Source organism: Pollicipes pollicipes, unplaced genomic scaffold (genome assembly GCF_011947565.3).
Source record: "Pollicipes pollicipes isolate AB1234 unplaced genomic scaffold, Ppol_2.1 Scaffold_1600;HRSCAF=1878_pilon_pilon_pilon, whole genome shotgun sequence".
In the NCBI taxonomy this organism is placed as follows: Eukaryota; Metazoa; Arthropoda; class Thecostraca; order Pollicipedomorpha; family Pollicipedidae; genus Pollicipes; species Pollicipes pollicipes.
The window spans coordinates 16,446,221-16,471,649 of NW_023595962.1; the positions used below are offsets into that span (position 1 = coordinate 16,446,221).

At 52.0% G+C, this 25,429-nt stretch overlaps 1 protein-coding gene and 1 long non-coding RNA gene across 2 annotated transcripts in view; both read right to left on the reverse strand.

Moving 5' to 3' along the window:
• Positions 1-2,069: 2,069 nt before the first annotated feature.
• Positions 2,070-18,555, reverse strand: LOC119093932 (uncharacterized). The gene is made up of 3 exons (XR_005093722.1): positions 18,402-18,555; positions 13,120-13,224; positions 2,070-3,863 (listed from the first exon to the last, which is right to left on the reverse strand). It is a non-coding gene; the product is annotated as an uncharacterized LOC119093932 (long non-coding RNA).
• A 1-nt stretch (position 18,556) lies between these two features.
• Positions 18,557-25,429, reverse strand: part of LOC119110141 (melanopsin) — a gene marked incomplete at its 3' end in the record, with an annotated part of 138,921 nt that continues 132,048 nt past the window's right edge. The window contains exon 10 of the mRNA XM_037233912.1: positions 18,557-18,653. Coding sequence (XP_037089807.1) covers positions 18,557-18,653 — 97 coding nt within the window. The remainder of the gene's footprint in view (positions 18,654-25,429) is intronic.

The window sequence follows — 25,429 nt, forward strand, 5'->3', positions numbered from 1 at the left end:
TGACGCCTGTTTCGCATAAGTTGGTTTTGCGTTCGACATCCTCCTCATCCACCTCGGAGCCTTACTGGTGGCGGCTCAATACCCGCTCGGGAGCCCGTCACCGACAGGGATGCCCCGGTGCTATACGAGGCGACCGACGCCTCTGACACGGTCGGGAGTAGCTGGAAGACCCCTCCTTGTCCTGACCGTGGTTCAGCGCCGCCGCCCTTTGATCATTTGAGCCACCTTGCGCGTCCAGGCACCCCAAGCGGAAACCCGCGAAGGGCACCCAAAGACGGCACGGGCGACGCTGGACCCGTATGGGCCGACGGACCCCGCGCCCCCGGATATCCTGGCCAAAGTGGAGCTTTGAAACGCGCCGTGACTGACCTGTACGGCGCGGCCCCCAGCCACCAGCATGCAATCAACTCGGGGACGCGGGCGAGGGGCCACGACGACCCCGATGAAACGAGTATGGGGGGAGGGGGTGAGAGGGCTGGATGCGGGAGTGCAAGTGAAAGGGGAGGGAATGAGCGGGACAAGCAGCAGGAGCTCACGTGCTGGCAGGGTCACTAGGTCCTGCAATGAACAGTTTTTACCGTCCACCCGCCACCGGAGCTGGGACCCAACGAGACGCTACTCCCTGCAGTGGCCGAAGGAAGTATCCCAATGGGGGACGAAGCAGTGCGGCAGCGGACTGATGCATGCACCACATTAGTTAGTAGAACATGGAGAACACTGGTTCTACAAGCGCAAAGTTGGCTTACAGTTAGCCTAAAATTATAAATTAACTTAGAATTATGGAATTCATTACGAGGCCTGGGGGAACAGACATGGGAAGTGAAATGTCTTATGGATGGATGCTTTTATCACATTTTGCATCTATGTGATCATATCTTGTCGATTTCCCCAGCAGCTTCAATATTTCAAATTAGACAGAACAAATTGTCGTCACATGACAAAAGCACAGGTCATCTGGAATGAATAAGTCCCGTCACAAAAGTATAGCTGAAAGTGCGCCACTGCTATCCTCATTCACAAAATAGCGACCCACCAAAAGCCCCACTATCACACCAGCCACCTGTAACATAGCTGAAAACCAGTCAATCATCAGCTCACCTCAAATCCCACACACCATCACCTTTTCAGCCTGGCCAGCATGGCTTCATGGAAAATCACTCAACTGGCACGACACTTTTATTAATCTCCGATGAGGTGTTACGGGGTATGACCCGATCAGAAGCAGCTCGTCTGACGTTGATCGACCTTAGTCGTCGTTTTGACGTAGTGGACCACTCGGCGTTGATGGCACTGCTGCGGCAGAGCTCCAAATGTCTGCAGGTTGGATCCAAAACTACCTGGAGGAACACACACAGCGTGTGAAACTGGATCAGACTGTCAGAACCGAAAACATGTCAACATCAGCGCATTCCAAAGGTCTTGCTTCGGAGCATTGCTGCACAGGTCTTCGAAAACTACATCGCTTGCTTCGTTTCATTACATGTAAACAGCTTCCGTGTCGCAATAGTCCGGTGCGCTGACGACGCGCAGCGGACTATTACAGGACCTCGGGTCACATAAGCGGAGACGCAATGGTCCCTGGAGTCGGTGTTGGTCGTAGCGCGCACGTGGTTTTTACAGCATGGAGCGACAGGAAATGCCTCCAAGATCGAGATGTTATTGTGGCGGCCATCGACAACTTAAAGGTAGTGTCCCACCGTCGAGGCATGTTGGAAAAAGGCGTCCTATAGTGAAACCTCAGTTCCAGCTATGTTATACAGCGCATCATTATAACACTGGATTGTGTCACAGAAGCACTGCCAAGACATAATAAGGATATTAAGTTTAATTATTTATCGGTTCCAATTATGCTATCAACGCTTTGTAACAGCGCTACGCCTCTTGCATACAGTCGCGACTACTGTCGTCATGACAACCGCCGTAGCACCTCCACTGGTGCGAATAGAGGAACATCTATGATGCGCCCAGTGGGCGGCTAGGGCCCCACGTGACCGCAGTACCCGCACAACTCCAGCGCAGCGGTGCGGCACGTGTCCGGCCTCAGATCCACGACACTTGCGAAAGCCCCACTGTATTGCGCCCATTGAACACAAGCGAACAGATCTTGACAAACCCGGCGCAGAACGCCCACCGAGACATGGAACACTGCTAGAATGGTGTTTGATATTGGCTATTTCGGCACAGCCCACAGATGAATACGACACTGATATCTATAAAGCTACACCAAGCCGCAGCCCCAAAATATGGTTGCCCAATCCCGACGCAGCACGGCAGTTCCCTCAGCACCAATCACATTTTGCCGCAGAGCACAGCGCACAGAGCGAGTCGCGCAACAGCGGACACAGCGCACAGCGCGAGTCACGCAACCGCGGACACAGCGCACAGCATGAGTCGCGCAGCCGCGGACACAGCGCACAGCATTAGTCGCGCAACCGCGGACACATCGCACAGCGCGAGTCGCGCAACCGCGGACATAGTGCAGGGCCGCGAGAAGCGGCGAAGCGCACAGCGCCTACCACACAGCAGTGGAGCAGGCCACCGCTCTCCACTGACATTGGCGCACGAAACGAATAAGGACCAGCATCTCTTTTCGCAAAGATTCCGCTGAAGCTAGATATGTAAGGTGCACGGCGGAACGCAACGATTACCGAGCGCAGTGACTGCCTGGTTTTGGCCGCGTGGTATCAGCGCACTGGTGGCGTTGTGATGTACTGCACCGTATGTTGTGTTGCTACGACGCTGACCAACAGCCCGCAGTCGCTGCTCCCACAGCTATAGTCTGGAGACGAGCGCAGGCCTGCCGCGTGAGAGTCGGCGTTCTGCCAACCACGCTCTCATGTCTCTCTGACGCGAGTATCGGGGGCTCCAACATCAGGCACGCCAAGGAACCGCTGAGTGGGAGGAGCTCCGAGGATGCACGTCAGGTGACGCCAAACGTTGAAGCCGGCCTTGACTGGCAGATGCGTTTAAAAACGAGGTGTAAAAGGACACATGGGACTGGATGAGAAGCCAAGCAGAGCACATCACACATACATGGTTGCAAAATAATAAGTTCGGTTGAGGACCTATATCCTGTGGTACAGAAATGAACACCCGAAGCAAAATGCTATATGTGAAGGAGATTATCCACACAGTATTCCTCTCACCGCATGACAATGACCTAGTGTGCCGACAGTAAACTGAACTGAAATGTAGCTTTTCCGCCTGATCAAAGTGCCACTGACGCCAGCTGTGACCATAAATAGGACAGGAAGTGCCCAACACATCTGAAGCATTCCAGGAACACCACCACTCGCCGCGTGCCACTACCCAGATATTGACAACATCGCATTACGACGCATAACTGAATTGTGAACATAACACTGAGATATAGAAGAGTTCAATTGTGAACATAACACCGAGATACACACGAGGTAAACTGCGAACATAACACTGATATACGGACGCATGCTTGGGCGTGTATGATGACGAATAACTGCGCGGATAATCACGACTAACGTCGCCTCGGTGCACCGCACTGATCTGCACGCGTTAGACGACCATGCGCCAGGGCAGGCTGTTTCACGACGCATGCCCCTCCTGCGGTGGGAACATTCGCGATGCCTCGCGCAGATCGTGCCGGGAGAATACCGAAAACATCCATGGGTTAGATTCGAAGCGGCGATCTCACGGTCCTGACATGACAAGCCGGGCCGTAAAGGAGCTCGCGCGGTGTTGATAACCCAGGCTTCGTGGAGCACAGCCAAGACGTCCGCGAACAATGTCGCGATCCGTGTGATATCAGCTCAGACACTGGGAGGCGTCTGTTCACGAGCAAGCACATTATCGACGCAGCGTTTTGTCGCCTGGCCGCTCTGGGGTACCTGAAACAAAAAGGAAACAGGTGTCAGCTGACCGCGGCGTGGCGATGGCATACAGCACGACAGGACCCCGGAAAAGGAGACATCCGCCACTTGCACACGTATCCACATATGTGCGTGACCTGGAACGTACCGCCACATATGCGTGCGTCCGTTGTTCTGCCCCTCAGCTACAGACTTGAAATTCCTGCTTTGAAATCAGAGGCCACGTGATTTATTATACTTGTTTGAATGGCAAACAGGAGAATGCGGCGAAGTTAAAGCCAGGCCAATCAAGCCTTATATGGACTCAAGGTCGTGGACCACCAGGCTCCTCGGAAGAGACGGAGTGCCCGTGGAAGCCTCCACGACAACGCTGTCACCACGAGGCGAATCGTCAAGAACAAGGCCAACGGTGCATTTCTGTCCGGCATCATCGCCTCCCCTGCCGAGCGTGGGGGCACCGTAACAGAACAAACAAATCCTAACTGCGCAACGAGCTGAAATCCGAAGGCGCTGTTTGTGTTCAGATGTGCATGAGGTGCTGTTCGCCCAGCGTGGCGGTCAGCACCACCCCACATCAATCCCTCCAAACAAAGCACGATGGCCAGGTGCTGACAACGGCTGCGTGAGCGTCTTTTGGTGATTTATTGTATGTCAAGGAGCTTTTCTGGAATGTTTCTGCAGCGGCGTTTCCAGAATAAGCATCACAGAACGACAGCCCAGTATCTCACCAAGCTCGTGGCACCCGGGCCCTGATGCCACGACCCTATTGGAAGCGGGACGCACGCATATGGGTCAGATGGAAGCGGGACCGTCGGACGGGGCCAGGACGCGTCAGATGGACGCTTGGCCTCGGGATCATGTAGATCATTGGCTGTGCTGTGTAACGCCGGCTGGGCCCTCCGATCCTCGACCCCCAGGTGTACTCGTCCTCGACCCCCAGGTGTACTCGTCCTCGACCCCCAGGTGTACTCGTCCTCGACCCCCAGGTGTACTCGTCCTCGACCCCAGGTGTGCTCGTCCTCGACCCCCAGGTGTACTCGTCCTCGACCCCCAGGATCTAATCCCTGGATCGAGACGCATCCAGTCGAGCATTGACCACGGGTACCGTAGAGGACGCAACACCGAAACGGTTCCCGACGTCATCACTGATCAGGCTCTGAGCGCCGTGGGCGATGGTAAGGTTCTGAGCGCCATGGATGATGGTAAGGCTCTTAGCACCTTGGATGATCGTGAGGCTCTGAGCGCCGTGGAGATCCTAAGGCTCTGAGCGCCTTGGATGATGGTAAGGCTCCGAGCGTCATGGATGATGGTAATGTCCTGAGCGCCACGGATGGTGGTAAGGTTCTGAGCGCCACGGATGATGGTAAGGTTCTGAGCGCCATGGATGATTGTGGGGCTCTGAGCGCCGTGGACGATGGTGAGGCTCTGAGCACTGTGGATGATAGTGGAACATCTGACCTGGTGTCGCTGGGTTAAGGTCAAAATAATTCCAAGTTGCACGAAACCGGAGGCTGTTGGACAAACTGAAGTTCTACGGAGTGGAGAATGAACGGTTCGCAGTCTATCTACATGACCATCCTCAGCAAAAGCCAGCTATTAGCAAAGACTGTCTGTCCAAGCGGCCTGCGATACAACCAACCGAAGTCATGCATGCATCTGGGCGAGCCACCGGGTGCATGCAGCGCAGCAGAGATCCAGCAGGAAAAACTCAAAATAAGTCCACAATGCAGAGGTCGGAAAAATATCGTCAGGTGTCCCCGCTGCCGATAAATGTTGACATGCCTGGCGGGAATTCGGGACTGTTATGATGGAAGAGGGGTAGCAGAATAGGATGAAAATTATTCTTAAACTGTTGAATTTTGCAGGTGCCAATGAGCCCAGGTCTCCACAGATTTAACGTATCTTTCCGCTTTCTTCTTGAACATACCTTTCGGTGAGTGTGCTGCAACTCTTTACTTTGTATGCGATACGGCGAGATATTTCTGGCCTGCGTCAATAAGTTTGATCCAAACAGATTGTAACCGGCACACATCCTCCCGTTCATGGCAATAATCGTGACATGCCTTTGATCCTCGTTCGCATTGAAAGGGCCCTGACGCGCGCACATGTCAAGTTTTGTTCACATGACGCGAACTGAGCCCAGCAAAGAGAAGGAAACTCATACAAGGGACTCCTGGTATGCTGAACTGTTCGCCGCCTGTCACAATGACTTGCTGGGAACAGACGCTCTTGAATCCAGAGCAGTGGAAATTTGGGTGGCATCACAGACAGTCATCTCAATTTCCAGCCGCACGTAGACACGTCACTGCAAAGCATGAACAATTCTTTGCTAATTTAATGTATGCAAACCCATAACAAAAAGACGCCGCGAACATTCTCCGAGCTGCTGAAACCTCAGTTGTCAAGTACTTCATCTCACAAGGCAAGTGCAGAGTTCGCAGCTGGACATGGCGCAGCACATGCCGAACTGTGGTGCGCGAGTCATCGCTGGCTGGAGGGGTGCTGCCACATGTACGAAATTCTTCGCGAGCTGGACTGACTCCTGCAGACGCCTTGTCAGGCAATATCAGACATGGCAGTGTAATGCACCCCGTGACAACGCCAGGCAGACGTTATGAATTACAGAACCGCACCTGCAGCTCAGCTCAACAGCCGTGCCGAAAGAGATGCACCACCCGACAGCGCTCCCACCCATACGCACGGAGGTCATGGTTCCCACCCATACGCACGGAGGTCATGGTGCCCACCTATACGCACGGAGGTCAGCGCTCCCGCCCATGCACACGGAGGTCAGGGTTCCCACCTATACGCACGGAGGTCAGCGCTCCCGCCCATACGCACGGAGGTCAGCGCTCCCGCCCATACACACGGAGGTTAGCGCTCCCGCCCATACACAAGGAGGTCAGCGCTTCCGCCCATACACACGGAGGTCAGCGCTCCCACGGACATGACCTTGTCATCCCGGCTGTGGTGCTGGACAATCATGACAACCGGCTCCCATTTAATGCATGCTTGCATGGGCTCAACTTGCAGGTGAAACACCATCTCCGGCGGGTACATCATGGCCATTCGAAAAACCCGCGCATTCAGGTGTTATACATGCATAATTTTGTGCGTCTGACCTATTCCACTTAATGCGCGCTCTCAAATTGACCCCCCCAAAAGTTTTCCCGAATGGTTTCCGAGCGACGCGGCTTAGCCGCGCCAGATTTTGCATACCTGTAAACAATTAAATAGCGGATTGTCTGACATTACGAATTTAGATATACCTTGTAAGGTCACTGACCTATGGCGGGTCAAAGTCATGCCAGGGTTTCAGCGAAGGCAATTTCTATGCAATCATTCAATCTGATCCAACAGCGGAGTGTTAGACGACGCCATACATCTCTCAGATACTTTCTTACGCAACACAACAATTGAATAAACAGATTACATTGGCCTAGGGTCAGGTATGACGGTCAGACCAAGGTGAAAACCAACCTGTTTTATTACTTTAGGGCTTGCTGTATGGTGTAGTTTCTGACGCCCATTTCAAATTTATTGATAGCAGGAACCGCATTATACACCTTCCATGGATTTCTTAAAGGTCACAATAGGTCACTGAACTAAAATAACCCGAGCCAACACTTTGTTTTTAGGAACATACTGTCTAGCGTAATCTTAGCCGCTTATTCAGATGCAGAACTCTAGGCAGTCTTGCATGATTTTGGTCGCCATGACTTTTAAAAGGTCAAAAAAGCTTATTGACCTTGACTGATTATGTGAGCTATTTCTTAGAGCAGTTATCTAGGTTCTAGGGACTCTTTGGAGAACAAACTGGAATTAAATCTTATCTGACCTGATTTGACCCAAAGGTCATGACCCAGAAATCTTATGCTTTGACCGAAGTGAGTTCACGTACAGGTCAATGCACTCTGTGAATTTTGTGTTTCTAGCTCTCTTAGTTCCCGAGATCTCAGCGGGGTCAAATTGACCCCAACCGAGCGAAGGGTATCCAACCGGCCACCCGGGCGCGTGTTAAATATTCGCACGTTGGCCGTGAAACTCCAGACTTTATCGAACTGTCATGGCCCATCGACTTGAATTAATAGTCCGTATCTGACCACTGAGTATCTGAGTATCTGAGCTGTCTGTACCTGTCTGCAAACGCATTAGAGCAACGATCTGGCGCTGCTCTCATTCGATATCGCGTCGTTGGTGGCGGGCCAAGAAGGGTCCCGCCCGTTGTTTCACCCCACGAACTCAGGTATCTAATATGGCAACTGTGATAAAGGCAGCCGAAGCGTCTGCTCGTGCCTGTGACAACGGCCGCCGAAGCGTCTGCTCGTGAAACTGATTGTCGAGGACGCACTGTCACTGTACCCCACCGCGTATAGACAGTTGGCAGGCACTGTACCCAGCCGGGGGTACACGATTGACAGCTACTGTACCCAGCCGGGGGTAGACGGCTGACAGTTACTGTACCCAGCCGGGGGTAGACGGTTGACAGCTACTGTACCCAGCCGAGGGTAGACGGTTGACAGCTACTGTACCCAGCCGGGGGTAGGCGGTTGACAGCTACTGTACCCGGCCGAGGGTAGACGGTTGACAGCTACTGTACCCAGCCGAGGGTAGACGGGTACAGCTCCGCGACTGGTACCCGCCGGCGCTGACGCCCAGGGGGACGAGTATGCGGTGCGTGGCGGACTCGCCGGCTGTTCAGCACCACCTCCGGGCTGCCGAAGTGACTGCTGCCGGCCAAGCTGTCGGGCGGGTCGCACCAGCTGCACGAAATGGCCAGTCGTCCGTGATCGTGCCTCGAATCGTGGCTCGTTCATGAATCGCCTCCACGTGCATGGCAGGACCAAGCGCATGTGACACGCAGCGGTCTGAGAAAACGCCGCGGCAGACCCCGCTTCACACCCAACTTCGGACAACATCCAGACAACATCCAGACAACATCCAGACTTCGGACAACATCCAGATGGCGCATCGACCCAGCGGACCACAGGGGCTCACTGCAGCCCGGCTCTGACAGCACGTGCCAAGTTTGGCCCGCTGGTAAGGCCAACACCGCCTTCTGCTGTCCCTCCCCCCCCCCCCCCCCCCCCCCCCCCCCAGTGAGCTTGGGTGAACTGGCGGAGAAGTTCTTGACATAAACGTGCAGTATCCCAAGCCCCTCGTTTTCGTCGTGATGAGTTTATGTGCTGAAAATAAACAACGTTCCATGCACTACGAGGAACTCATTGACCACAGGTGTCAGGCAGTCATTGAGTTACATCTTGAGAATGTTCAACGTTCCTGGCATTGCTCAAGCTCACAAGTGAGACAAAAGTGAAGGTTAAGCAAAAGACCATTCAAAACCTAACACAGAACGTGTCTCCCGAATCTGTGCGAATTTTGTCAACAATGATGTGTAAAGGTCAGCTATTCAAACTCCCACATTCATGTAGCCGATACACGGTACCATGCTGAGGACTGTTTGCGACGCGGCGGGCTGCGGGCTGGGTCATCGCTGCCGAAAGGACGCGATGACCCTTGCTAGACACAGGGCTAGGGGCACCCTTATAATCAGCCCCTAGGGACACCCTTATAATCAGCCACAGTTCTCGTGGTCCGTGCGCCCAGCCAAATCTCGTTGTGCTTGTTCCAGCCTAACTCTAATTCAAGCTCACAAAAAGGGGTGAGAGGGTGGAGCAGATAAATCATGCTGTTTTTTGTTTTCGCAAAGAGGCTGTCAAAAGGCGAGGAAGACCACTTACGCAAAACGATTGTCGGTGTATGACGACCAGAGCAAACAGGTGAATGCTATCGCACGATGGAGTAGATTGTGCGGCTTTAACATATCGTGGACTACTGGCCCCAGTTTAACGTCTCTCTTGGTGAACTAAGCTCTGAACACCTCGGTGTGTCCAAGTGGAAACACAATTCGCCATAAATGTATGAATGGGCTGTGCATGCCTTAGTGGACAAACTAACGCCCATCTTCAGCCCATTGACGTACAGCCAGAAAAGCAGTTTTGCAGGTAAGGTGGTACGCCAATAAAGACTTCGCTAGTTGTTCCCCTCAGCTCGTTGGCGTATGACGGGCGGACGTGGATTTTGCATGGCTGCAGTAGTGTTCACCTCAGCTCGCTGGCGTATGACGGGCAGACGTGGAAACTGCATGGCTGCAGTTATGTTCACCTCAGCTCGCTGGCGTATGCCGGTTGGACGTGGGGACTGCATGGCTGCAGTAATGTTCACCTAAGCTCGCTGGCGTTGGCGGGCGGACGTGGAGACCGCATGGCTGCAGTAATGTTCACCTCAGCTCGCTGGCGTATGACGGGCGGACGTGGAGACTGCATGGCTGCAGTAATGTTCACCTCAGCTCGCTGGCGTATGACGGGCGGACGTGGAGACTGCATGGCTGCAGTAATGTTCACCTCAGCTCGCTGGCGTATGACGGGCGGACGTGGAGACTGCATGGCTGCAGTAATGTTCACCTCAGCTCGCTGGCGTATGACGGGGCGGACGTGGAGACTGCATGGCTGCATGTATGTTCACCTAAGCTTCTGGCGTTGGCGGGCGGACGTGGTAGACCGCATGGCTGCAGTAATGTTCACCTCAGCTCGCTGGCGTATGACGGGCGGACGTGGAGACTGCATGGCGCAGTAATGTCACCTCAGCTCCTGGCGGATGACGGGCGGACGTGGAGACTGCATGGCTGCAGTAATGTTCACCTCAGCTCGCTGGCGTATGACGGGCGGACGTGGGAGACTGCATGGCTGCAGTAATGTTCACCTCAGCTCGCTGGCGTATGACGGGCGGACGTGGAGACTGCATGGCTGCGTAATGTTCACCTCAGCTCGCTGGCGTAGGACGGCGGACGTGGAGACTGCATGGCTGCAGTAATGTTCACCTCAGCTCGCTGGCGTATGACGGGCGGACGTGGAGACCGCATGGCTGCAGTAATGTTCACCTCAGCTCGCTGGCGTATGACGGGCGGACGTGGACGCATGGCTGCAGTAATGTTCACCTCAGCTCGCTGGCGTATGACGGGCGGACGTGGAGACTGCATGGCTGCAGTAATGTTCACCTCAGCTCGCTGGCGTATGACGGGCGGACGTGGAGTTTGCATGGCTGCACTAATGTCCTTTGGTTAATTATCAGGAGAATTTCTATCCCGACGCTGAGCGAGCGTCACCGAGACCCTTAGTTTTAGCTGTCTGTGTTTCGAGCAGCTTTTGGAAAAATACTGTGCATCCACTGTTAGGATGTAAGCTTGGCTGTTTGATGATTTCAGTATGTTTTTGAATTGGCAGTATGCACATGATCAAAAGATGTTCTGTTTAAGTATCACCTTAGGCTTTTAGCCGTACTTTTGTGCTTAGCTTTGCACACCCATGACCCCGAGCGCTGTTGGACACGTCAAACATGCTAATTAATTATTTCTTTGATGTCTTGTTGTTATTGTTAAGCCACCACCCCTGACAGTCTGCGGGCGCCTATCTCCATCACAATTCATGGGCGTCGAAACTCTTCCTGCGTCGAAACTCTTCCTGAAACTCTTGTCTCTCTTACATCATATCAGGTGGTCCCGTTACAACTGCACCAAAGACCCAAACCACTGCGAAGCTGGTGGTGGGCTATATTTCACTTAGATAAGACGGTAGTAATAACCTTATTGCCAGGAGAAAAACCAGGAGAATGAAGATACAGATGGGCTGATATTTCGGCGACATGCCTTTATTGAAACAGTGGCAGAAGTGGTATGACTGCGATAAAGACATGTTACTGCAATATCAACCCATCCATATCTCCATTCTCCTGTTTTTTCCGAGGAATAGGGCTATTACTACTGCATTATTTCTGTGAACAGTGTTCCTCGCGAATGCAGAGAACAACTTACATATCTACTTCAGTTGCTCTTATGGACAGCGTCGACATTGAGAAGAGGATGGGCCGGCCCTGCTCCTTCGGACAGGCCCCAATGTAGATGTTGTCATCGGAGTCTTCACGGGACCTTCAGCAACCCAGGCCTCATGGCGTCGCCCACCTCTCATCCTGACATGCGCGGGCTGTCGTCCGCCGATGTCTGCCGAGTCTGAAGTGATGTCTGTCTGCGGAGACCCGCGGAGAATCGAGCCCCGCACCTGCTACTGCCAGCCGCTCAGCGACACCCCCGCCCTGTCAGCGCCCCGGTCGCCGTGGATCGCCACCCCAGCGTCGTGGCAGCGGACCGTTAGGCGGGTGGCGGGAGCTCGCACATACAGACAGGCAGCCATCGACAGACTTCAGACCGGGCAGACTTCGGCCTCTGGCTTCAGGCAACGTCGGCGCAACAGAGAGCTTGTGGTCGACGAGCCGGAGTAGATCATGTCGGATGCTACCTCGTGGAGGAAGGCCATTTGCAGTCTGAGCCAAGGTCATGTGCGAGGATCTAATCCTCGCGACCTTGTGGAGTGACGGCCGCCCGTCGACCAGCCACGAGCCTGAGTCTCAGCAGACAGCGACGGCCTGCCCGCCAAGCCACAAGATTGGTATCAGCAGACAGTGACTGCGTCCCGGCCGACCCACAAGATTAGGTATCAGCAGACAGCGACGGCCTCCCCACCGACCCACAAGACTGGGTCTCAGCAGACAGCGACTGCGTCCCCGCTGACCCATAAGCCTGGGTCTCAGCAGACAGCGACTGCGTCCCCGTTGACCCATAAGCCTGGGTCTCAGCAGACAGAGACTGCGTCCCGCCAACCCATAAGCCTGGATCTCAGCAGACAGCGACTGCCTCCCCACCGACCGACAAGACTGAGTCTCAGCAAACGCCGACGGTCTCCCCACCGACCCACAAGATTGGGCATCAGCAGACTGCGACGACCCTCCCCACCAACCGACAAGACTGAGTCTCAGCAGACAGCGACTGCGTCCCCGCCGACCCACAAGCCTGGGTCTCAGCAGACAGCGACAGTCTCCCGCTGACCCACAAGACTCGATCTCAGCAGACTCGGGTAGCGTCCGTGCCGTGCGGCGCAAGCGGGTGGCTTGGCGCGTGACTCCGTCTACCCCTCCGCCGCCCAGCAGCGGGCAAGCTGATCACATTACGTCACCACAAGCACCACGGCATCGACCTGATAGGTCTCGCGTAATGCCCATTTGTTGACAACGTGACGTAAGCGTGAAAGATATTCAGCTCCTGGCTTTCGGCATTATGAGTTCATCGCTCTCAGACTGAGTTATCGACTTTCAGTAGGTGCTGGAGTACATTGGCAGTGGCAGTTCAGTGGCACACTGAACTCATAGTTCGTTCACAACCTACCGTTCGCGCCCTGGTTCCAGTGTTCAGAGCTGGCCGGGCGATACACAGCTTCAGGCATCAGTGGTGCCGATGTGGATGGTGCGGCGAGGGATGATCACGATGCTTCTGAAACAAGGAAACACCATCGATTAACACCCATTCAAGCCCGCCGTGGAGTACGAAAGCGCGAGAATAAACTCCTGAAAACTCAAATGTCGTAACACCGGTGGATTGGCAAACAGTCGTCATTGCCTCGCATAGTCTGCGCTGAACGGCCCTACTTCCAATGGGGACGCAGGGACATGCATCACTGAATAGATCGACTGCCTTGAGCAGCATTGACTTTTCTGTCAATTGATCGCTACGTAGTCGAGCAAACTCGCATTCACAGCCGCTGGCACCGAATGACGGGCCTCTTCAGGGCGTTCGGGACAAATGCGATAGAGATGGAGCTAAGCCATGGCATATGGCAGTCACCTGTCTGCGGCAATGTGTGGGGGGGGGGGGGTCCGTCGACAAATCATCACGTGGGTAACGCCACGAAGTCTCAGATCTTTCATATTTTTAACATAACTTGGCAAGGTCCACGAAATTAAAGCCTCTTTCATAGATTTTTTTAAAAAAGTCACGAAGCTACAAGGTCAATTTACCCGGGACTCCTCACGGGGATCTTTGAAATTCTTCGGTTTTGTAATTTAATAAATTCTTTAAAATTCTTCTGTAAAATTCTTATGAGTGCGTGCGTGTATGATTATTGAGCATTGGTACTGTATGTGCAGAGATATTAATAAAGGGGTACACTGGATGGCCCAAAATAATCTGGTGACCTGTATTGCCGACGTAAGTACTGAAATTGCAATGTATTATATATAGTATATATAATATATATATATATATATATATATATATAGATCTATGACCTTGGTTATATGATAAATTTAAGTCGTTTTACGGTTTGTTGAGAGTTAACACTTTTGGTGAAATATGTTTGGTGGCTTGTTCGTTTCGTCCTCTATGCTGATGCAGTCATAGTTTTGTAAGGGAGCTTAACTCTGGTGATGTCATCATCCGATTTTCTGATGCTGGCTTTGTATGTGGTTAGGAAGTTGGTCCACAAAAGCTAACATCTTTCGCCAAAATGCGTATCGCAGTAGTCTCTAATATCGAACAGTAACCCCCTAATACGCTCTAATTCCTGACCGAAGAAGGTCCCCGAGAAACAATTCCAAGTGCTCTATGGACGTGAATACGCACAACACCCTCTTTATTTCGGTCAGGGCACGCAATTGAGCATGGAGGCTACAGCCTGAGCGATGGCGATTATGATAAATTATATTTGCGAGAAGGGGATAAGCCAGCTGGTCATATTGCGCGCACAACAGCCTCAGCCGATCGTTATTTGTACACATTTGTGAAAGAACAATGACCTTGTGCACAAAGACGTCAATGAAAGGCCGTTAACAGCCTGAGCACATCAGGACAAATCATTGATGTACCGGCCGCAATGTTTGATGCGTCATCGCTGCCTAACAACGGTCCGGTGAAACCATATAGGCCTGGGCAAATAGCGCCCATTGAGAAATCCATTCAGCATCATTGAACAGTTGGTAGGGCTTGCCATCGAGGCACCGAAAAGGCGCTTGCATGGAGGCAACTATAGCAGCTTCTATGTGATAAGGCTATGTGGTGGCATGTATTGCGGGGGCGAATCTAAAGCGATAAGGCAGACTTTCGCCGTGCCAACTTTAGGATATCATTGAAGTTGCAAGTAGAACGAAGTGAGCACACCACTAAGATGTGTTGTAACATCATTTAAACGTTTGGCAGTCTCGTACGGGGGAAAACTCCGAGAAACCACAAAGAGAGGGGTGCCGGATTTAGAATATTTAGGGTTTGGTCAGTGTCATAGAAAGATCCGGGTGAAAATCATTCACTTAATGTTTCGACGCCACAACTCAGGTATCGGCGACATCAATAAGTTGGTTACCGTTTCTTTGCATAATCGGTCCGATTACTGGCAATCCAGCCAGCTTTGGTTCCAACTCTGCGAATGTTGCCAGTGTTTCTGAGATAATATTGTCCATCCAAGATGACATAATTGGCCGATTTGCCAATCCTGCAACGACTGAAAGCACCATTTGCCACCAGTACTCTTTTGACAAGCAAATGCTTTCCCAAGTCTTGTGGTTAAATACGAGTTCGACCAGCATAGCTTATCTGGTTGACTTCGGCCTGCAACCGCATCTTGAAATTGAAGCTCGAGATGAATCTACGTGTTTCATCTCAAGATTGCCAACATTGTCATAGGACAGAGTGATCTCAGCTTATTTCTTTGATCAAACCTAAGGCACACGAGGAAACTCGGGTTTGCGTCCAGGAACTTCTCTTGTTATTCAGTGAACTAGCGCCATAAAAGGTCTAAAAAGCTTTCCGACCCTCAGGAACTCCTAAAGCGGCGTTCAAAACCGCTGTTTGCTCTTTGAAGTGTGTGATTCATCTACCTCTTCAAGGACGTCTTATCGAGTAGCCCCTCAAATACTTCATCTGCACGTTCTTTCAATTTTCCAGGAACGTCAGGCATGCATTACGTTCTTCAGCGCGCATCCCACATCTCTTCGGTCAGATAGCAAACTAATTATTGTTTCTTAAATACTCGTTCACTGGTCTGCTTCTGGCGAATCCAGCGGGGGCCTGGTTCGGCTGCTTCAGTTGAACTTCTCTGTCGTGTAAGCTCAGATGAGTAGACTTAGAGAGCAGATTGTAACAGCAATACTATAAAAAGTGCATCACAACGAGAGATGTCATGACAAATGGACAGGGCCATATCATCAACTATTTCATATTTTGATAACCAAAAATCACGGAGCTGTCTTATGCCCTGAGTCCATCTGCGCAAACGCTCGGAAAGAAAAGGTCTTCAAGCAATGGTATTGTCAATAAAAAAGTTCTTGCTCGTCATAGCCAAGGTTTATCTACACAGCCTTTCAATTCCTTAAGAAAACACCTCATGTAACGTTCTTTTTCGTGAATGATGTCCCCAATTCATATCTGAAAGCAGCAAATGCGTTGTTGTAAATAACCCTATCAAAAATGAAGGATCTTTTTTGCATTACACTTCATCTGCTACGTTTCAGTCATTATAGACCGTCATCTCGATCTGACAAGAATATTTCTTAGACACGAATAAGCCATGTTGCAGGTAAGTTGCGAGCTTCCTATCACAAAAAAAACATTTTGGGTCGCAGTTTTACACGTGTATCGTCAGCCTCCTACTGTCCAAAGTTGTAGGTGTGTGGCCTAGTTCGTAGCTGTAGTTATGTGGACATAGTTGTAGTTGTGTGGAATTCCACGAATTGTTCTCAAGGTGTTCCCATGTGTATTTCGTCCAATCAGCCATGGTTTATCATACCACCAGTATGCATGACAGCTAATGACTTGGTATGTACCTCCCAAACTGCTGTCATTACTCCATTCAGCGTAGTGTTTACCTCAATAACTTTCAAAAAAACTTTCCATTATCCACAATTGAAATGACAACTTTGAAGGATTGAAGCTCCTTCCATGGGGATGTTGCAATAGGCGTTGTAAACTGAGTTAAGTGTCTTGTACGCTTAAATTTATTTTCAACACGCGAGCACGCATGCCCAAGCAAACCGTATAATCCGGTCCGGTCTTATTCCGTGGACTGCCAGGTCTTTTGAACCGACCCAATGTGCCCAGCGGATCCATCAGCCATACACGGACTGACTTCGTCCGTGGAGTGCTCCGGTCTGACCCGTGTAATGCGCTGGACGGGCGGCTCGTTTCTCGAAATTACATGCGAACTCGTACGCTACGTTCAGATATAGCTTCGCAGATTTATTAACAGGCGTGGTATCCGTACTACGGATGGAATAATTGTTCAGGTTATCGTCCTAGTCTGGTGCGTTTGTATGTGAGCAGCGAGCACTCCATCATACCAATCTCCTATCTATATGCGTATTTTTCTCTTTCCAGTGCAGCTTTTGTTGTTGATGATGACGATGATGATGGTTATCTCGCTCCACGCTGGTCAGAGATCGCCTTATAACCAAGCGTGCTCAGTCACGCCCGACTTCAGAGCTTCAGACCTGCCCGTTGCCACTCTGCGCTCCCGCAGTCTGACCAACAGAGGGCGACTCGTCTCTCCTTCATGAAATCTGCCACAGCTGCACGGCGTGTCGTATATGACGTTCCTCGTGACGTTTTTCAGTCGACGGTGGCGCAACGTTGAGAAGAGTTCTCCCGAGCGTTGAACTACTTCTGTAGACTGTCGTGACGTAATCCTCCTCAGGTTCTTCCCTCTTGAGAAACCTTAGTTGGAGGGTAATGATGCTGTCACCGTAGGTCTTGCCTCCGGCCGTCCTACTTGTTAGCGAGCTCTTTGAACCTGTGGTGTATGACACATTTTTGGGCCCTCACTCCAGCTGAATGTCTTAGCCAGTTGGCATATTTCTCTGTTCCTAGTGACGTCATCATCGCTGGCGGTATTTACACGATACTGAAGGCCCCTAACGGTACCTTTCTTGACCTTGTCAGGGTGCAGTATCCAAAAATTAGGCTAGGGGCTAGGCGCTTCCGGCTTGAAGCAGTCATTAATGAACGTAATTTATCTTCATTTATTTTGTGTCTGGATCATTATTGGACATCATGCGCTGCGCTGAGCTTGTGCGACACGGAGCTACGTAATTGACTTTAAAAAGATGCAAATCCCCATAATGGTTTACGCAATCAACTACTATGTTACATCCAGACGCTTCGCTAAAGCATACGGTCAGGTTGATGCACTATGTATCAAGTATACACTGATGCACGCTGGAGCTTACTGTTCTGGTAGGATTTTCAACTAGGTTTAGGCTTATTGAGCGAGTTGGGGTTGGAGTAACCCCAATCCCAACTCTCTAACTTTCCCGATTGGGAAGTTAGGGTAGGGGAACTCCAGTTCCTCCATTTTGGCATCAGCTCCCAGCTTGCCAGTTAGTTCAATACCCACTGTTCCGGTTCGGAAAATGCAACGGGCGGATTTTGGACCATCTTCGATTTCAAGGGTGCTGTAACAAGAACGTTCTGGCATAACAAACCGCGGCATGACACCACTATCCAAAGGTGTGCATCTAGCTGGGCATCCGCATGACCACTTAACGTGTTTGAAAACAAAATAAGCGGTGTTGCGGTCGGACCGAATCGCGGCATGGTAAGCCGTGGCGCGCTTGAGCGGCAAACCACGTCGCGGCGCGAGGTTCTAAATGCATGCACCTGAAAGGAGCCACGTGTCTTATACTGACCTTTCCTTGCCCTCAGGGGCCTTATCCTCGGTGTGGCACCACGGTATACTCCGATTGGTCGAACGCAGCCACATCGGCCGTCCATTGGCCAACGGTTGGCCTGACGTCAGCGGGCCGCCAGTCGCCGGTTGGTGGATGACGCTGACACTGCGCTGTGATTGGCGCCGCTGAAGGTCAATGCCAGTGGAGACGCGGCGGACCGAGGCTGAGCTTGCAATGCCCCCGCTACTCTCGTGCCACGTGAGCAAGTGCCTGAAGCAACGGCGAAAAGCGTGCGGGAGATTGTGCAACGGCTTTGGCATAAAATATCGGGCCACAACCGCGTATGAGCGCTTACTGCGCTCTTCACACATTAAGAAGGATTTCATCGTGATAGAGGGTAGCAGTACTGCCCAAAGTCCTCATGGGACCACCGGAGGTAGTAATATTCCAAACGCACGCGCTGTTTGTTGGATTAGATTGTCCCCACGCTAGTGCCACCTAAGACATCACTCGGGAACCCGAACTAGATAATAGCGACGAGGGAGCAACTGACCTCTTGTACTTAAGTCAAAGCAGTATCATCGCAGCTTTCATATCGCACTGCCCGACAAAAGCCTCAGGCCCTCAAGGCATAATGGCGTGCCATGTCGAGGAGGATGGAGCGCGTCCCATGGCGAGAGCTCCGACACGTGCAATGCATCAAAGTTGACCGCGAGTGACACTAGTATTGCGTCAGCCACCCGCCATCACGGCGTCCAATAACAGTCGACGGATAACACGAACGACTTGTCCAAACTTTACAGCCCGTTATGTAACCGGGGGCACCGCCGGCTGCGGGCCGCGCCAGCGATTGCTCCAGCCAGGCATGCATCATGCCGTTGGCAGCGACATCGCCTCTAAACCCTGAGGCCGCCGATCGGCACGAACCACTGCCGAAAAAGGCCGTGCCACCGGGGAAGTGAACCGGAAGCCGATTTAACGGCCCAGCAGCGAGGGTTAGGCAGTTCATGGAGGTTGGCTCCAGCAGTTGACTTATGTGTACACACAAACGCCTGTGAGCAGGAAGCTCATCGAGCCCGCATACCATGCGTGCTGTCACCGGCAAATGTGATGCGGTCGCAAACAACAGGACCGCGCGGTGCCGTGGTGATCTGATTCAGCTTTGTTTGCTTTCCCTCGCTGAGAGTCGAGGTTACACACAGGCCTCGCTCTATCGTTCTGGCTGAGCGAGTAATGTGCCACGGAGAGAAGCGCTGAACATGGTCCACCACAAAATAGTGAAATAGGTCTAAAAATAACCCAACTATGCGATGCTAACCCCGTCCTGATAGCGAGGGGGGACGATGCGACCTCGTGAGGATTTTTGAGGACACACCTCCGGCATGTTGTGCTATTACGCCCAAATTTTGAGTAGCCTAGCGGGCATCCACCGCGTGTTTGTACACCATAAACGTGTTCCTAGCGCTTCTGGCTTCGGAGCAGCGGTGGTTTTTCAGGAACGCTGCACGGCGATCCACGGTCAGGGCAGGCGGCGGGCGGCAGCCGACGATGCTGTGTGGCGTGCGCAGTGGGCGGTTATTGCTGCAGTATAAGAGCCGCGTTTTATTTTCTGGAAACTTTGACCTCTGACCTAGCAAAATGGGATCAATTGTTAACCTAACAACATACAAACTATAACCAATCGCAAGATGACGCTGAGGACGATCCGCTGATGTTTTCCGCCAGGCTCCATCCACATTTATTTGGAAACGCCAGGGAGTCGTATCGATCCCTCCCCACATCGGTGCCGTTATCAAAAACAGCGATTCACGGCGAAGTTTAAAAGTTGAAACTGCATTGGAAAGATTCAAAAATCCTCCAAAATCTTGGCATTTCAACTCTGAGTCCAAATCTGGTCCAACCACTAACATAGGGTTAGAATTCTAAGTTACACCGAATCCCAAGCTCTGTGTAAATTCAAGGGATGTGCAAATATAGCAGCCTACTGTGACCAAGCGTCTGTTTGGGTCAATGGCCTTGACAAATAATGACACCACGAGTGACGATCTATGTTTTCATGTGAGGGCCCTAGTCCGCCAATGTTGACAGCTTCCTCCTACCCCCCCCCCCCTACCCCCCATGCTATTGCGAGCCCCTCCAATATGTTTGCTTGAATGTTACGTAAATGACGAAAAGGTGAATGATTTCACTGCTCACCATTTTTCGACATGATGTACTGGTATGATCATCATTGCGCAGAAAGGAAGAACTGTTTTAGGAAATGGTAAAAATAAACCATAAAATTGTCATTGGTCAAAATACAGTGAGCCAAATCCGTTGAGAAAGATTCTTAGTTGAAAGGTCAGCTGTCCAGTCCCTGGCTCGCCCCTTTCCCAATAACTTACACATAGGGTCTGATCGACGAAAATGGACGACGTTTGAAAGAATAAAGCGGGACCGACTTCACACTGAACAATCGTTCACGCATCCCTGATATGTTTCGTTCAGGTATTACAACGGCAATCAGCTTGGTGACGGACATCAAGAACGTTTTCAGAGAACCAAGCGAGCCTAGAACACACGCGATGTAAATGTAAAGCAAAAAGCAAGGCAAGCTAATGGACAGGGATCTTCAACACGTTGAATTTCGAAAGCCAAACTGAAAATCCGTCTTGTTGGTTGGTGGATGGAAGTGCGTGTGTGTGGGGGGGGGGGGGAGCGGGCGGGGGGGGGGGGGGGGGTACCGAAACGATGCAGCCTTCTCTTATTGGCAAAACCGATCATTTCCAACCACATTTAGGCCACAAGATTGATCTCGATTAAAATTCCGTCCTGTATTGAGGTATTCGCGAGGGTTTCTCGTATTACGTTGTTCATACATGCAGGGCGTTCCAAGAAAAGCGGGCGGATTGAAGTCAGGCATAATCCAGACGAATATTTCCTTCGTAACACGAGTGACGCTTTGATGTGAAGGGCATTCGATGTTATTATGAGTCTGACCACTGGACTCTCCAAGCCGTTCCCAGGTTCGACAGTGCAGCACGTGCTCCATGTCGCCCCCACCTTGCTCCAGGCACTGTACCGCCCCAGCCTTCACTGCGCCAATGACGGCATGGTGCATCACTGGCTCTTGACCTGCATAGCAAATCTCACACACCTTATGGGTCCAGGATAGTTTTCAGGTCCTATGAGAAATCCGCCACTTCAGATGAGTCATAAAATCTGTGGTACTCAGATGAAGGGAAAATGTAGGCCTGTTGTTTGGCTCCGTCCACGAAATTAGTCAAGTCCCAGCCGGTCTCCGGGCTATCAAGGCCAAGGTCCCAGCCGGTCTCCGGGATACCAAAGTCCGGGTCCCAGCTGGTCTCCGGGCTATCGTCCCGTCCCTTTGCCCTCGCGGTATGCGCCACGTCCCGTCCCTTCCCGTTGCCATCGCGGTATGCGCCGCGTCCCGTCCCGTCCCGTCGCCATCGCGGTATGCACCGTGTCCCGTCCCGTTGCCACCGCGGTATGCACCGTGTCCCGTCCCGTTGCCATCGCGGTATGCGCCGCGTCCCATCCTGTCCCGTTGCCATCGCGGTGTCCTTCGCTTCCCGTCCTGTCGCCGTCACGGTATTGGTCCCGTCCTGTCCCGTCGCCATCGCGGTATGCGCCGCGTCCCGTCCCGTCGCCATCGCGGTATGCGTCCCGTCCCGTCCCGTCGCCATCGCGGTATGCTCCGCGTCCTATCCCGTCGCTATCGCGGTATGCGCTCCACATCACCTGGCTGAGGCTGCCGGAGTGACGCGTCATCACCCTCAGACGTCCCTCACCTCACCACGGCCCCTCAAAACCGCTTGGAACTCGTAAGCGGCCGCTACGTAGCGTTTAGCCGCTGCGGTCACTCCGGCCTCTCGGCTGTCCTGAGGCCAGCAGCGGCCAGTTACGCCTCGACTGCTGATAGTGCAGTATGCGGTGCAATTTTTCACCGTGCGTGCCCCTCTATCGTCAGACAGGGGGACAGTCTACCCTCATTCTTACAACCTTTTGCCGACAAAAACACATTTTTCACGCAAATCCTCACTAAGTCGCCATGATCCCAATTTTTCCCCCAATGAAGATATCTGTCGTCGGTAGGATTACATTGCTACAAAGCTAGTGCGACGCTGATAGAACTACAACAACCGTTTGACGATATTCTCCCTATACTGGTCGAGCGCTGCCTGCTGCCTGAACTGCCTTCCGTTCTTGGATTTCAAAGCCGGATTAGGAGGTAATGCATGATTACGTGCCTGCTATCTGTAGATATCAGACACTTTTTAAAGCGAAAGGTGAAAACTAATACTGAATTGTAGTGGACGTGCCATAGTGCATCTCATTCATTCCCATTCCCAGCTACCACAGCTGTTGTTGCGCGCTCACCGTCCATGCCCATCACGTGCTTTCACCACCTCCACCGCCATGTCGTTCTAGGATCTTTGGAACGTAGGCAGATGAGCCCTGCAATCTTGTGCAGTTTTCTTTTGTTCATTGAGCACCTTAATTCATATGGAAAAAGTGTCTGTCATGATAGGGCCATGATGGATTGGGATTTGGTAATTCTGGATTTGTGGGATCAGCCAGTTCACGCTAGGCAGTGCTTGTTGTCTGAGCCCTGACCTTACCATCCGATCACGAAAATCAAGGTGAACAGCAGAATTTGGTGACGAAAGTTTAATGTGCCATAATACCCGGCACGGTCTGTCCTGCGCTCCGACATTGTTTAAATACTGTTTCAATCGTTGGTATAGTTTCAGACCTCATGCCTACAACCAAAAATTGATGGCGGCCGCCGCTGCCAGATTAGCCAAGCAATTTTTTCCGTGTTTTTTTTTAAATATAGAGGCCTTTTCCTCAGCCGTTTCACAGTGGTGAAAACTCACAGCCTTGCTCTGCCCCAAGGCAAACATTGTTGGCCTGATGTGACTCTGACACAAAACATATGCCGTCGGACGTTTCCCGTTGCCTGCTTTTTTCGACAGTTATTTACACTGCATCAGCGGCTGAAGCCGTGATATCGGTGACTCGTTATTTGGCTGGTGCTTCTTTTGACGGCAAAAGACATTGGGATACGTTTGGCATGTGACTTCCGGTAATCGTGGCAGCGGGATCCGGGAAACTCTCCTGACATAATCACTGAGGGCTTATGTAATCGCTAGTCATGATGACTGGGCCAAATTGCCGACCCCGCAACATTTGGCCACGCTGAAAGGCCTCCAAAGCGCGTGGATGGATACAGCCCAATGAGACCCGCCGAGGCCGAAGCCCGATGGGTGCGGCGACGTCCCAGTCACTCAATGCCGGCTTCAAGGCATGGGCGCAATAGCCGAGTGGCTAGCATGTAGAATTCCCGCGTGGAGAACCCGGGTTTGGATCCCGGTTGCGCCACTGGCCCGTGGTGCCCAAATGGCCAATGCGGTCCTTGCCGATTCACAGAAGACGTGACAAATTGCGTCGCATGCTCTGTGAAGCGCTATGCACGGGGCCATACATGCATTCACACAGACACATTGTGAGTTGTGCTGGGGTCAATGCCCATAGTCGTACGAATGTTGACCCTGTGTATACGCTTCTGGTTGCCTGTAGCCGACCAAAAGTATATGCAAACTTGCAAAAAATGACAATCTCAATTACGCTGGAGACTTAACAAGTGGACAAATGACAAGTTGGTCGTGCGCACCACCACCACGCTCACCACCCCTCACGTGGTCGCACTCCAAGCCTCACGACGAGACGACTGGCGCAACCAACTAGTAAAACGACATAGTATGGTAGCTATCCTGCAGCAGGCAGCAAGGATGACGACGCGGTTCGATACTGCCATCCTCCGGATTTTTCGCCAATGGACTGAACAAGGCCAAAGAGAGAACTACGACAAGCACCGATCGGGTAGTAGAAAGCGCGCCGCTGCGCGTGCATTCTGCCACAGGTCAACCGAATACATTCGCAGTCAGTCGAGCAGCACGAGGCGCTCTGGTGAACGACAGGACGCCGCGCAGAGTGCTCATATTCCGAAGCTCACCAGTAATAACCTGACCAAGCGAATAACCTGACCCAGCTAACCGCCGCCTGCCGTTAGACTTTGAATACGATTTCAAGGGTGAAATAGCCACAAGGTTCGTTCGTCACTGAGTTCGTGAAGTAGCTCACTTAATTAGAGTGTTGGCCTAAGCCAGCGTGCAGTCGTGTGGGCAAGTGCTTGCGTGCCGCACCGGTGTCTGGTCAGTCGCTTGTTCCCACCGACATCACAGTTACTGCCGCTAGCAGCCACGGACCAACGACGCAGCATAGGCCAACAGATAGTACTGCGCCGGTGTCGAGCAGCACTGATGATGGCAGGGAATCAGTTCCCACGCCTTCTGCGGCGGATCTGAGGCTCCTACGTCGGAAGTTGTACGTCTTGTCAATCGGTCACCCACCTTACGTATGGTACTCATCGGAGATCTGAGCAGAAGCACTGGCAAGCTACCGTGTTTGTGGGACGCGGCGTGTCAATGCGCCCACTCACTTCTCATCACGCTTGTTGGAGACAATTGTGGAGGATAACTAACTATGCAGAGTGACAGCGCCCATCGCACTGATTTATGCGATGAACTAAATGGCGTCTTGCAAATCAGTATCATCTCATTTTACCATCCATGTGGGTTATATCGCCCTCGTCCCACTCCGCATGAGCACAGACGACAAGCGATGCATGGCACCTGTTCATTCCACGTCCGCTCAGCGTTCTCAAGGCTGCCGCATTTTGGTGTTGTTCGCTTCATTGTTCACAGCTACTGGTGCTGAACGAAGAGCATCCCATGTAAAAATGCGTGGGATGTCCTTCTGCCATGCATGTGAAAGGCATAACATCAACTTTGCTATGAATGGCCAGATATGCTAATAAAAGCAAACGCTCCTTCAGTTAACGATCATTATTTATGTTGTCTGCCCTATTATCCAGACGCTGGGCGTCAAAAGGTTAAAAAGCATGTTCTGTTAAATAAACTCACTCCGTAACGAAGTTCATAGCTTGCCTGCATAGCTCGTCTCAATGTTTAATTTCTTCA